The 13,172-nt window shown below is 38.5% G+C and overlaps 1 protein-coding gene across 4 annotated transcripts in view; it reads left to right on the top strand.

Moving 5' to 3' along the window:
- Positions 1-13,172, top strand: part of ARHGAP32 (Rho GTPase activating protein 32) — a 265,471-nt gene that overhangs the window by 214,952 nt on the left and 37,347 nt on the right. For all 4 annotated transcript variants that reach the window (XM_070765689.1, XM_070765693.1, XM_070765690.1 and 1 more), the window contains one exon: positions 12,557-12,659. In XM_070765689.1, the coding sequence (XP_070621790.1) occupies positions 12,557-12,659 (103 nt within the window). The remainder of the gene's footprint in view (positions 1-12,556; positions 12,660-13,172) is intronic.

The following is a 13,172-nucleotide window of genomic DNA, read 5'->3' as shown; positions in this document are numbered from 1 at the left end:
TGGAATGGAATGGAATAAATAAAGTAAAGTAAAGTAAAGTAAAGTAAAGTAAAGTAAAGTAAAATAAAATAAAATAAAATAAAATAAAATAAAATAGTCGGTAAAATAAGGACCCAAATTGTTGAGAGCAAAATACTAACATTGTAAACTGCCCAGAGAGTGCCATAAAGAACTATGGGACAGTATACTATAAGCCTAAATGCTATTGGTATTATCTAGTGATAGATAGCTATTCTATTTATTTATTTTTATTTATTTATTAGATTTGTATGCCGCCCCTCTCCGTAGACTCGGGGCGGCTCACAACATACAATAGAACAATTCACAACAAATCTAATAAATTAAAAAAAACATTTTAAAAAACCCATTATTAAACCAGACATACACACAGACATACCATACATAAATTGTATAGGCCTGGGGGAAGGCGGGAATGCCTCAATTCCCCCATGTCTGATGGCAGAGGTGAGTTTTAAGGAGTTTATGGAAGGGAAGGAGGGTGGGGGCAGTTCTAATCTCCGGGGGGAGCTGGTTCCAGAGAGTCGGGGCCGCCACAGAGAAGGCTCTTCCCCTGGGACCCACCAGACGACATTGTTTAGTCGACGGGACCCGGAGAAAGCCAACTCTGTGGGACCTAATCGGTCACTGGGATTCGTGCGGCAGAAGGCGGTCCCGGAAATATTCTGGTCCGATGCCATGAAGGGCTATGTTCCCATGTCAAAGTTTACCACAACATTCTTCTTAATATGTGCTACTCTGATGGTGGTGGTGAATTAAACCTTAGGGAAGAAATAGAGTTCAGCTAAACTAGTCTTGTGAGTTGTCCCTTAAGGTGTGACATTAAGATGTCTTAATGATACTGTTATTCCGTGTTGTTTCTTGCCTTCTTCTGTATACCAAATTCCTACCTTAGACTATTTCATCCCGTGGACATTTTGTCTCAGGGCATCACCCTAGATTTAAGGCTTATGCAATTAACACAAATCACTTTTTGCTTAATTATATAATGCCCCAGGAGGCACTAAGACAGGTTTCAAATTCCTCGTGCCTTTCTTTTGGCTCAGGGCCTGCTTACATTCCACAGGTAAGTGTTCGGTTGAATGAACACCTGTACTGTGATAGCTACGGAAAGCAATAAAGGTGTTCTGGTTGACTCTCTAATGAAAGGATATTTCCTGTAGTTTACCTTGGACACAGCAATAAGGAAAGAAACTTAGGGCTGCAATATTTTAGAAACATAGAAACGTAGAAGTCTGACGGCAGAAAAAGACCTCATGGTCCAGCTAGTCTGCCCTTATACTATTTTCTGTATTTTATCTTAGGATGGATATATGTTTATCCCAGGCATGTTTAAATTCAGTTCCTGTGGATTTATCTACCATGTCTGCTGGAAGTTTGTTCCAAGGATCTACTACTCTTTCAGTAAAATAATATTTTCTCATGTTGCTTTTGATCTTTCCCCCAACTAAATTCAGATTGTGTCCCTTTGTTCTTGTGTTCACTTTCCTATTAAAAACACTTCCCTCCTGGACCTTATTTAACCCTTTAATATATTTAAATGTTTCGATCATGTCCCCCCTTTTCCTTCTGTCCTCCAGACTATACAGATTGAGTTCAAATTTTATCACTTTTTTAATCACTTTATCATATTTTTATCACTTTTATTTGGCGCTTCCTGCCAGTTGAAGCCGTTAAGCAAACGGTGCATCATCTACCCATGGATTGTATAAGATTATGTCTGAAGTGGAGGTTCAACTATTTTCTTTCTGAAGAAGCCAAAAATTGTAAAATAAAAATAAACCATGACTTTGCCTTCAGTTGTCCAAGCAATGCAGGGGACTTTAGCATGTATTTGTAATTTGTGGCAACAGTACTCATTTCAGTTCAGACATAATCTTATACAATCCATGTATAAGCCATCCTATTGGAGTTGGGCGGCATATATATGTGTGTGTATGTGTGAATGAAAAGGAAGGCAGAGTACTATAGATCTATTTCGGGCTTATTTGCCTTCGTCAAGTGGCCACACCCTTACTGGGATTTGAATATACAGTGTTCCCTCGATTTTCGCGGGTTCGAACTTTGTGAAATCCATACCAGGTTTTTGAAAAATATTAATTAAAAAATACTTTGCGGTTTTTTACCCCGCTACCACGGTTTTTCCTGCCCGATGACTTCATATGTCATCGCCAAACTTTTGTCCGCCTTTAATAAACATTTTTTAAATAAACTTTAATAAATAAACATGGTGAGTAATAATCTAAATGGTTGCTAAGGGAATGGGAAATTGTAATTTAGGGGCTTAAAGAGTTAAGGGAAGGCTTGTGACACTATTCATAGCCAAAAAATAGTGTATTTACTTCCGCATCTCTACTTCGCGGAAATTCGACTTTCGCGGGCGGTCTCGGAACGCATTCCCCGCGAAAATCGAGGGAACACTGTATTTGTAATTTGTGGCAACAGTACTCGTTTCAGTTCAGACATAATCTTATACAATCCATGTATAAGCCATCCTATTGGAGTTGGGCGGCATATATGTGTGTGTTTGTGTATATGTGAATGAAAAGGAAGGGAGAGTACTATAGATCTATTTTGGGCTTATTTGCCTTCATCAAGTGGCCACACCCTTACTGGGATTTGAATATATATGTGTTAGACACAGGGCATCTTACAACATGTTAGCAATAGCACTTTTTAACAGAGCCAGCCTATTGCCCCCACAATCTGGGTCCTCATTTTACCCACCTCATTTTACCCACCAATTGAAAGACTGAGTCAACCTTGAGCCGGTGGTGAAATTTAAACCGCTGACCTGCAGATCTAGCAGTCAGGGTTAGGGTTAGGGATATGAATATGACAATCTTTTTCTTTGACAATACATACAATATCATAATGCCTAATCAGTGGTTTTTCATGATGAGAAACCTACATCAGTTCTGAAAGTAAGGAATAGAAATAGTTCATCTCCAAATTGCAAAAGGGTGATGCTAGGCTGTATCCTTATTATCTAAACAGGAAAATCGGGTTTTCTCAGTCCCCCACCACTTATAGGGAGTCCTTAACGTATGACCATAATTGAGAATTTCCAGAATTTTCATTGTTAACCAAGGCAATTATTAAAGCAAGTCACACCCAATTTTACAACCTGTTTGCCATGGTTTTTAAGTGAATTACTTACAGTGAATAACACAGTTATTAAGCAAATCTGGCTTGCTAATTGATTTTGCTTTTGGAAGATGACTGGCAATCAGACAATCCCAAGACACTGCGTCCATCATCAATACATACCAATTGCTAAGCGCCCAAGTTTTTATCCTCTGACTATGGGGATGCTGCAACAATTATAAAGTGTGAATTCCGGTTGTAAGTCATTTTTTCCAGGGTGTTCTAACTTTGAACTGTCACCAAGGTAATGTTGCAAGTCAAGGACTACCTACATTGCTGTGTTTTTCTTTAAAGCAGAATTATTTCACACCTGCCAGGAATGTGATGATCAACGACCCTCACAAAAAGTTTTTTTTAAAAAAAAAATTAGCCATTCTCTATTTTTTGTTTTTGGAGATTTGTAAAGAATAAGTACAGTGATACCTTGTCTTACAAACTTAATTGGTTCTGGAACGAGGTTCTTAATGTGAAAAGTTTGTAAGATGAAACAATGCTTCCCATAGGAATCAATGGAAAAGCGATTAATGCGTGCAAGCCCAAAATTCACCCCTTTTGCCAGCTGAAGCACCCATTTTTGCGATGCTGGGATTCCCCTGAGGCTCCCCTCCATGGAAAACCCCACCTCCTGACTTCCGTGTTTTTGTGATGCTGCAGGGGAATCCCAGCATTGCAAAAACGAGCGCTTCACTGGCAACAGAAGTCCGGAGGTGGGGTTTCCCAGCGAAGGGAGCATCAGTGAAATCGCAGCATCGCAAAAACACCGAAGTCCTCGAAACCCCACCTTGGCACCTCTGTGTTTTTGTGATGCTGTGATTTCACTGAGGCTTCCCTCTCTGGGAAATCTCATCTCCGGACTTCCATTGCCAGCGAAGCGCCTATTTTTGCGCTGCTCTGTATGACGAGGCGTTTGTAAGACGAAGTATCACTGTATAAGAACAAAGATTCCTGATTCATAGAGGTGCATAGGCAGCATGAAATGACTTGAGCAACTCAAGGCAGACAGTCTGAGTTTAGAAAACCTGTTGTCTTTGAATTAATCTTCCTTAATTGCCAGCTCTAAAGTCCATCTTTGCGTCAAAATCTATACAACACCAAAGTAATCACTGTCAATTGGAGCTTGGCAAGACATTTTAAAACATTTCTCTTGTCACTTATAATCTCTTAACAAGCTGTAATATGTTTTGTAATATGTTTTTGTTATTATCCAAATTATTGTTAGGCTACTTTAGGCCATTTTAAGCAAATAGATGTGCATATTAATTCTAAAAACAGGACTGGGTTTAGGATTATCAAGCAGTAAACTAACCAAGCTTAATTATAGTCTTCTGTACAAGCTAACCAGGTTCCAAGTAGTAGATCCATAGCAAGCAAAACTCCTAGGCAAGTGTATTCCTCAAAGGGTAGCCTTATTGGAAATATTATATTGGCACATATCTGGTGAAAACCGACTCCGAGGGTTCTCGTGGTTTTCACCTAATTAAAAGCAACAGTTTTACACTTTCTCAAAACAATCAGTCACATGGTCCAGTCATGACTCTGTCCGATAACAACACTACTCCTTTCAGGGACCAGGTGTGAGAATGTCCTTGATTCTCAAGAGAAAGTATTTTGTTTTGGCTATAAAGTTCCAACTATTTCAATTCCCCCCTCCCTATCCCTCAGCTCCAGTGTGGCAGCACTGAAGCTCCAAGATGGCTTCGGTCAGGTCAGCTTCAGGGTTGACCCAAGTGTTGGATAAAATCTCAAAAGTGTTAAACATGGCAAAATTCATTTGGTCTGTGACATTAAGGCGCACAGTTCTTTATCGCCATTGATTTTCTGTGCCCAGATATTCATTTTAAGCTATCCCTGATCATCCTGAAGCTGCTTTCAAAGTAAACAGTGTGAGCAGGATTGACTCAGTAGTAGCTGTGGATTTGGCAGCAGATGGTGGAGTCATAGGAAGACTTGGAGGAAGAGATTTGGAGACTTGGAGGAAGACATTTTCTCAGAGACAGAGATTATGTGACAGTAAGAGGAAGGATACTACTACATTATTTAATACAGGTCTTGACTTTGGACCAGTTTCTGCAAAGAGATTTAGAGGCTGTATTGCTGGAAGGTTGGCTTCAGACTACAAGGTTCATCTTCATCTAGAATAAGTACCAATGGGGGCAGAAGAAGACTTAGAAGTTTATTTTATTTATTTGTTTGTTTATTTTTAATTGGATTTATATGCTGCCCCTCTCCAAGGACTTGGGGCGGCTTACAACATATAAATAAACAATGCAACATCATAATCCAATTAATTTAAAACAGTTCATCTAAAACCCCTGTAGTATTAAAATCAGTCATTGCCAATCACATAACAAACATACACTACATTTGTTTGGCCAGGGGGCTAGGGTCTAATGTCCCCAAGCCTGGCGGCATAAATGAATCTTGGGACTCTTGCAGAAAGCGAGGAGGGTTGGAGCAGTGCTGATCTCTGGGGGGAGCTGATTCCAGAGGGCAGGGCCCCCCACAGAGAAGGCTCTTCCCCTAGACCCCGCCAAGCGATATTGTCTGAAAGAAACTCAGATTCTGTCTAATATACAAAAGTAAAGTTTTCCCCTGACTATTCATGTCTGATTCTAGTGGATTGGTACTCACGTGCTTTCCTAGCTAAGGGAACCAGCATTGTTCAGAGATGATGCTTCTGTGGCCTTATGTATACTCCAAGTCTCACAAAATGTTATTAATCTCACTAATCTATTAGGCTGTAAAAAGAGATGGCGGAAAATTTTGTATTTTGAGACTTGCAAGATTGAGGTCAGCCTTCCCAAGTAGACCAGACAGGAAACATAACCAGATGAGCTCTTTATATTTCATTTGTTACACTACCTTAATTTTTGGTAACTGAATGAGAGTGCCTTTTATGTTCCCACCTAATCTTGCGACTCTTCAGAAGAGCAGGAGGTGTGATCGTGTTGAGGGACGTCAACTTGCAAGCCATCACTCTACTAAACAAATAATTCCCTCAACACTGTCAGACTTTCTACTAAATCTGCACTTCTATTCTACTAGTTTTTCTCATCATTCCTATCACCCATTTCCTCCCATGTTGACTGTATGACTGTAACTTGTTGCTTATATCTTAAGATTTGTGTTAATATTGCTTCTTCATTGCTTATTTGACCCCTGACAATCATTAAGTGTCGTACCACGATTCTTGACAAATGTATATTTTATTTTATGTACGCTGAGAGCATCTGCACCAAGACAAATTCCTTGTGTGTCCAATCACACTTGGCCAATAAAATTCTATTCTATTCCCTAGAAATGGATCCAGTGTGGCTGAGATTTCATGTCCTCCATGGGAACCGCAGCCTTGTCCCTGGTTAAAACAATCTAATTGCATTCAGTCACGACCCAGTTCAGATTTAAGTCCTGAAATGAAGGGGAAAATCCTGAAATCCCCCCAGAAACATAATGGCTTCTGTGGTGTTTAATTCCACCAGAAATGGCAGGGCTATTTTACAGGCTGGGCTCCTTAAGTTTTTACAGTTGAATATGCAGTTCTATTTCTAGAATGTAGAGTCGTCATTTTGGCATTAGGAAGACGAGAAACACAAACTGCTCGCTTTATCTCTCAACAGGAGATGTTTATTATGCTCAGCATCCTACAGCCTCATGGTAGTTAAATATACCGAGGTTTCTGCAAATCAGGAAGTATCTAGGATACATGGATGGCAGGTTGCCTAGTAACTGAAGGTCTGAAAATAGCTTCTCTTTTGATTAAGCATTGTTAATTGCAATTTCACGTATAAATAACTTAAGATGTTTCAGCACTATCAGCAATTCAGAAAAGTGGAAATCGCGTTCTACATCTTACTTCCCAATATATCAGGGGAACCTCAACATAATATTCCATTTCATTTACTATAATGATTTTCTCACTCAGTGGATGGATTTTCAGAGAACTCCCCTGACAGGTGATGACATCTGGCAGAAGTTGTTTTGGGCTTCACAGGTACACCTGTAGTACAAAAGGAACATGTAGTACCATTTTAACAACAAATGTTAACATCTCCCACTCTTGATTTTTCCCTTTTTATGTTTTAAAACTTGAGTGCATACCTTAAAAACAATGGTAGCAGGCACTTGTGAGATAAAATTCCTAATTCATGAATATTGTGTTTTTCACATTTGTAAGCTAACCTTGAAAATATTATTGAAGGATTTTTATATCAACAGTAATACACAAGCAAGCATGATATTTGGGGAAAAAAGGCTTATGTTGTGATCCAGTTTGCTAGATTTTGGTTGTGTTGGTTCAAAGAAAGACTTCAGACATCAGAGTTGAAGGGAGTTCATTCCAAAAGATGTTTTTTACATAGATCTGAGAATATTCTGAAAGGCAACTGGATCGGAAGAGGCAAATTGGGGCATTACTGTATTAAAAAAATGGATAAATCCTTTTCATCCAGTACAGTATTTTGTTTGAAGAGAAACACATACATTTTAAAATATATCATGCAACTAGTATCCCAAGTATACCATTCAGATTAATATCAACATCCTTCTTTATAATATAAGGGGCGTACATTAGTGCACTGGTGTGCCTTTCGTCCCGTCCAATTGTCTTTCCTTTCTCTCACTTATCATATATATTCTCTTTCTTTCATATATCCTCTCCTCTAAGTTTACTTTTACCCTTATATATACAGTGATACCTTGTCTTACAAACTTAATTGGTTCCGGGACGAGGTTCTTAAGGTGAAAAGTTTGTAAGACGAAACAATGTTTTCCATAGGAATCAATGGAAAAGTGATTAATGCGTGCAAGCCCAAAATTCACCCCTTTGCAGGCCAAAACGCCAATTTTTGCGCTGCTGGGATTCCCCTGAGGCTCCCCTCCATAGGAAACCCCACCTCCAGACTTCCATTGCCAGCGAAGCACCTGTTTTTGCGCTGCTGGGATTCCCCTGCAGCATCACAAAAACACGGAAGTCCAGAGGTGGGGTTTCCCATAGAGGGGAGCCTCAGGGGAATCCCAACAGCGCAAAAACGGGTACTTCACTGGCAACGGAAGTCTGGAGGTGGAGCATCCCAGAGGCGGTGGTGGGTTTGTAAGGTGAAAATTGTTTGTAAGAAGAGGCAAAAAAATCTTAAACCCCGGGTTTGTATCTTGAAAAGTTTGTATGACTAGGCGTTTGTAAGACGAGGTATCACTGTATTACTACATGTCTATTTTTCTTCCTATGTATTTGTGTATTGGACAAATGAATAAATAAATAAATATATAGAGTCCAATTTACAGTCTAGTATTGACTGTGAATGTAACATAATCCAAAGAGTTTGCAGTCTCAAACTGTCAATTACCTACATCCATCACCTACAGATATATAGAAAGAACCATTAATTAAGGTGAAGGTTCCCTGAGTTCAATTCAACAATTGGTGACCAACTATCAGTGATCAGGAAATAAGTATATTTGTTTAATTATATGCAAGCAGTTACGTTTCTACTGTAGATTCCTTAATTGTAAGCCGTGATGGCTATAATGTAGTTTAATCCATACAAAAGATTTTAATTGTATCTTCTATATGATGGAAGGCTTTTGAAGTAGCCATTGTCCTGCACAGTTGCAGGGTGAAAAGAAGTTCTCTTATCCATTTTGACATGGAGACTAGAGAATTAAGGATTTGTACATCAGTATATCTGGAGGACAAATAGGACTGTTTGACAGCAGAATTGAGGAGAAGCAGCTAGAGAAATTAGTGAAATACGAAGGTCTAAAAATCGAGCTGTAACGACTCTGGCATAAGCCAGCGAAAGTGGTCCCAGTGGTCCTTGGCATGCTGGGCGCAGTGCCAGAGGATCTCAGTGGACATTTGAAAACCATCGGAATTGACAAAATCTCCATCTGTCAATTGCAAAAGGCCGCTTTACTGGGATCGGCAAACATAATTCGCCGCTACATCACACAGTCCTAGGTGCTTGGGAAGTGCCCGACTGGTGATGAAATACAAAATCCAGCATAGTGATCTCGTTTGCTGTGTTGTATTGACATAATAATAATAATAATAATAATAATAATAATAATAATAATAATAATAATAATAATTATTATTATTATTATTATTATTATTATTATTATTATTATTATTATTATTATTATTATTCCTAATACCTAAAATGGGTTTTTGATGAGCAGAGCAACTATATTCTGAAAAATGCTGGATCACAGACTGATTTTAAAAAAAAGATACCAAGAAATAATAATAAAAAAAAAACAGTTACCAAACCATTGTTTCTGGAATCTATAATTTCAAAGGATGCTTGCTACAAATTGAGGTGATGGCATAGAGAAGCAAACTTGGGAATAGCCAGACATTTACACTGTAGCTTTCTCTCTAGCATTTACTATACAAAGTAACTCACAATCCTCTATCTACTATTCTCAGTTACAATATTCAGCTACAAGTCTTCAGCCACCAGAAACCCCACTAATTCACAAGCCACTTTAAACCAAACTAAACCATAATTTAATTATATAATAATAGTAACAATAACAATAAGAATAAGAATAAGAATAATTCCTAATTCCTAAAATGGGTTTTTGATGAACAGAGCAACTATATTCTGAAAAATGCTGGAGCACCGACTTTGATTTAAAATATATATATATCAAGGAATAATTAAAAAAAAAAAAAACAGTTACCAAACCATTGTTTCTGGAATCTATAATTTCAAAGGGTGCTTGCTACAAATTGAGGTGATGGCATAGAGAAGCAAACTTGCGAATAGCCAGACAGTGATTTTTGTGGACTAGTTAAGATTGCAAGAGAAAATTTCCTGGATTGGTGACATGCCTGTTGTGTCCAGCAACCTGTTTCCCATCATCGCTAACTTGATTAAAATAATCAAGGAAAATACATCTGTCCTTGCGAAGAGTTTGCATTTAAAATGAATTTTAAATATTTTGCTGCCAAAACTGGGTTTGAGTAAGTGGGTTTAATTCAGTACTGGGCTTAGGAGATCTCTCTGTCCCCCTTTGTCTTCCTATCTGGGGTCTTCCTTTTACATTTCCCCCCCTTGAGCATTCGTTTTAATAATTTTGGGAACGTTCCAGCTCAGTAAGAACCTAATTGTCCAGGAAAACTAGTATTAAACTGTGTTAACTCGAAAATAAGACCCTGTCTTATATTTTTTTGAACCCTGAAATAAGCACTTAGTTGTTTTGCCATGCACCCAAAAGCCCAATTCGGCTTATTATCAGGGAATATCTTATTATTTTGAGGCAATGACAATGGTACTTGCTAGGTTAAAATTTGCTTTAAGAAGTATGCAGTATTCTCAGTTTATGTCAGTTAGCAGATTACATACAAATAGGTTTTAAACTCTCCTAAGACTTTTTCAAAGTTATTTAGTCATGGTATTTGCCAAGGTTTAAATGTGTGTGCCTGTTATTTTTTAACCATGGCAAATACCAGTTTTTAAGTGGTATTTAAGATGTTCTCCATGAAATCTGTTTTACTCCTTTGGGGGGGCTAAAATATATGGATTGACTTTTGAATAGTTTTCTGTTGGAGTGTTTGGTATGTTAGTCTGAATGTTAATGTATGCCTAACGCTACCTGCTTTTCAATTGATCCTAATCTGTGTTGCTGCTTTTTCAGTTACATATTAACTTCTTATAATGCTGTCATCTGGAAACTGTAGATGTGGCTTACCTTTTTTCCCCTATTCCTATGATTAATATGCTCAAATATATATTCTTACATATAGAGACTTTTAATAATTAACTTAAGAGTAACTTGTTGTTTGCTTTGATAATCTGAAATTGTCTAGGTCAAGAGTGAGTGGACTAAAGGCCAACATTCTTAAACTGATTTTTCTTATTTTTATCCAAAGGTCTTGGGATCTTCTAGCTACAGCCAGTCAAGAAACAGCAAATGCAAGATATATAGCAATACATTGGTACCTCTACTTATGAACTTAACTTAATTCCATGACCAGGTTCTTAAGTAGAAAAGTTTGTAAGAAGAAGCAATTTTTCCCATAGGAATCAAATGTAAAAGCAAATAATGCATGCAATTGGGGAAACCACATGGAAGGTGGAGGCCCTGTTTCCTCCCAGGAAATACCTAGAGATGTCCCACGGAGGCTTCTCCCCGCCTTTTTCAGCCCTGTTTCTTCTCAGGCGATTCCTAGAGAGGCCCCACGGAGGCTTCTCCCTGCCTTTCCCAGCCCTGTTTCTTCTCAGGAGATTCCCAGAGAGGCCCCACAGACGCTTCTCCCCACCTTTTCTGGCCCTGTTTCCTCCCAGGAAATACCTAGAGAGACCCCACGGAGGCTTCTCCCTGCCTTTTCCAGCCCTGTTTCTTCACAGGAGATTCCCAGAGAGGCCCCACAGAGGCTTCTCCCCACCTTTTCCGGCCCTGCTTCCTCCCAGGAAATTCCTAGAGAGGCCCCACGGAGGCTTCTCCCTTGCCTTTTCAGGGACTTACAGTTACAGGGTAACAGTTTCGGAGGCTCGGGTTTGTAAATGGTTCTTGAGAAGAGGCAAAAAAAATTTGAACACCCGGTTCTTATCTAGAAAAGTTAGTAAGTAGAGGCGTTCTTAGGTAGAGGTACCACTGTATTTAGCTCTCTTTACAAGTTAAGCAAAACTGCAATGACTGGGAAGTTTCTGTCCTTCTTGGGATGTGTAGCATTGTCCCTGAACATCAGTATGCCTCAAAAATGCAGTGTTATTTACCCCATCCTCCATAATACATTTTCCTATTTATCCCTAGAAAGAAAGAAAAACATGTTGGGTGACAATGGATGAATAATCATCAACAAGCCATTATCCTAGCGAAAATAGTCCATCTGCTTAGTGCTGTAGATTAAGTGGTAGAAAAAGTAGGTTCACCTAGCACATCTAACTTTATTTAATCATGACCTCTTGAGTAAACCACAGTTGATTAGACGTGCATTATAACGTACTGTAACGTTAACAGATTCCGATATCTGGCTTTCTACAACATATAAAACTAAAATCAAATGTGTGTATGATTTGTATGATTGTTAGTAAACCATAGAATCTTGCCAGAAATTCAGTACATGTAAACAGGAGTGGGTTTAAATAGAGGCTAGGAGTTTAACCCTGCAGTATAATAACACTGATAACTAAAGTAATAGCTACAATTTAGAGGCAGATCCCAGTGGTACTTACTTATCTGAGGGTACTGTTATAAATTTCAATTATAGATTTTAATTATAGATTTCAATTTGGATCTATAAATGAATGGGATAAACAAGTGTTAAAAGTGTTACCTGGGCAGAACCCTTTCCTGATCCAATGAATCTAACATGGACAAATCTGCCAGGATGGTGATGAGAACTTCTGATGGTCCACTAACACTTTTCGCTTTTCCTTTTCAGTTCCCCAGGTCCTCAAGAGTTGCACTGAATTCATTGAAAAACATGGCATTGTGGATGGAATCTACCGTCTGTCTGGGATCGCATCTAATATCCAAAAGTTACGGTAAGGTTGTGTGCATTATTTGTGAGCTTCATTCTCTGCTGGCTTCTCTTTTTCTAATGGCTTTCAATGACTTTTATTTCTTTCCCCTCACTTATCTTTTGCTTTGCAGGTTTGACAGATGGGTAATTTATCTAAACAGGAAGCTGTCGTTTAATACTTAATGTGACTCTATGACATGGGCCACGTATCTTGCAATTATTTATGTAATTGCCTCATCCACTTTACAGCTAGTAGTTTCTTCTGAGCAAACTAATTGGCTATAAGATGATTCAAACTGCTTGTCAAAAAACCATCTAGAAAAAAAAGCAGACAGCTTTTTGAAAAAGTTGGCATGTGTTTTAAGTTGCTTTTATAACTTACTTAGAGGCTAGCCATGTTGTCTTCTGATTGTGTGTGTATATGTATGTATGTATATATATATGTGTATATATGTGTGTGCGTTTATGTATGTATGTGTGTATATATATGGAATTTACAGCAGCACGAAGCTCATAACCTCAGCCTGATGATGGT

Source organism: Erythrolamprus reginae, chromosome 12 (assembly GCF_031021105.1).
Source record: "Erythrolamprus reginae isolate rEryReg1 chromosome 12, rEryReg1.hap1, whole genome shotgun sequence".
NCBI lineage: Eukaryota > Metazoa > Chordata > Lepidosauria > Squamata > Dipsadidae > Erythrolamprus > Erythrolamprus reginae.
This window is presented reverse-complemented; position numbering and strand designations above follow the sequence as displayed.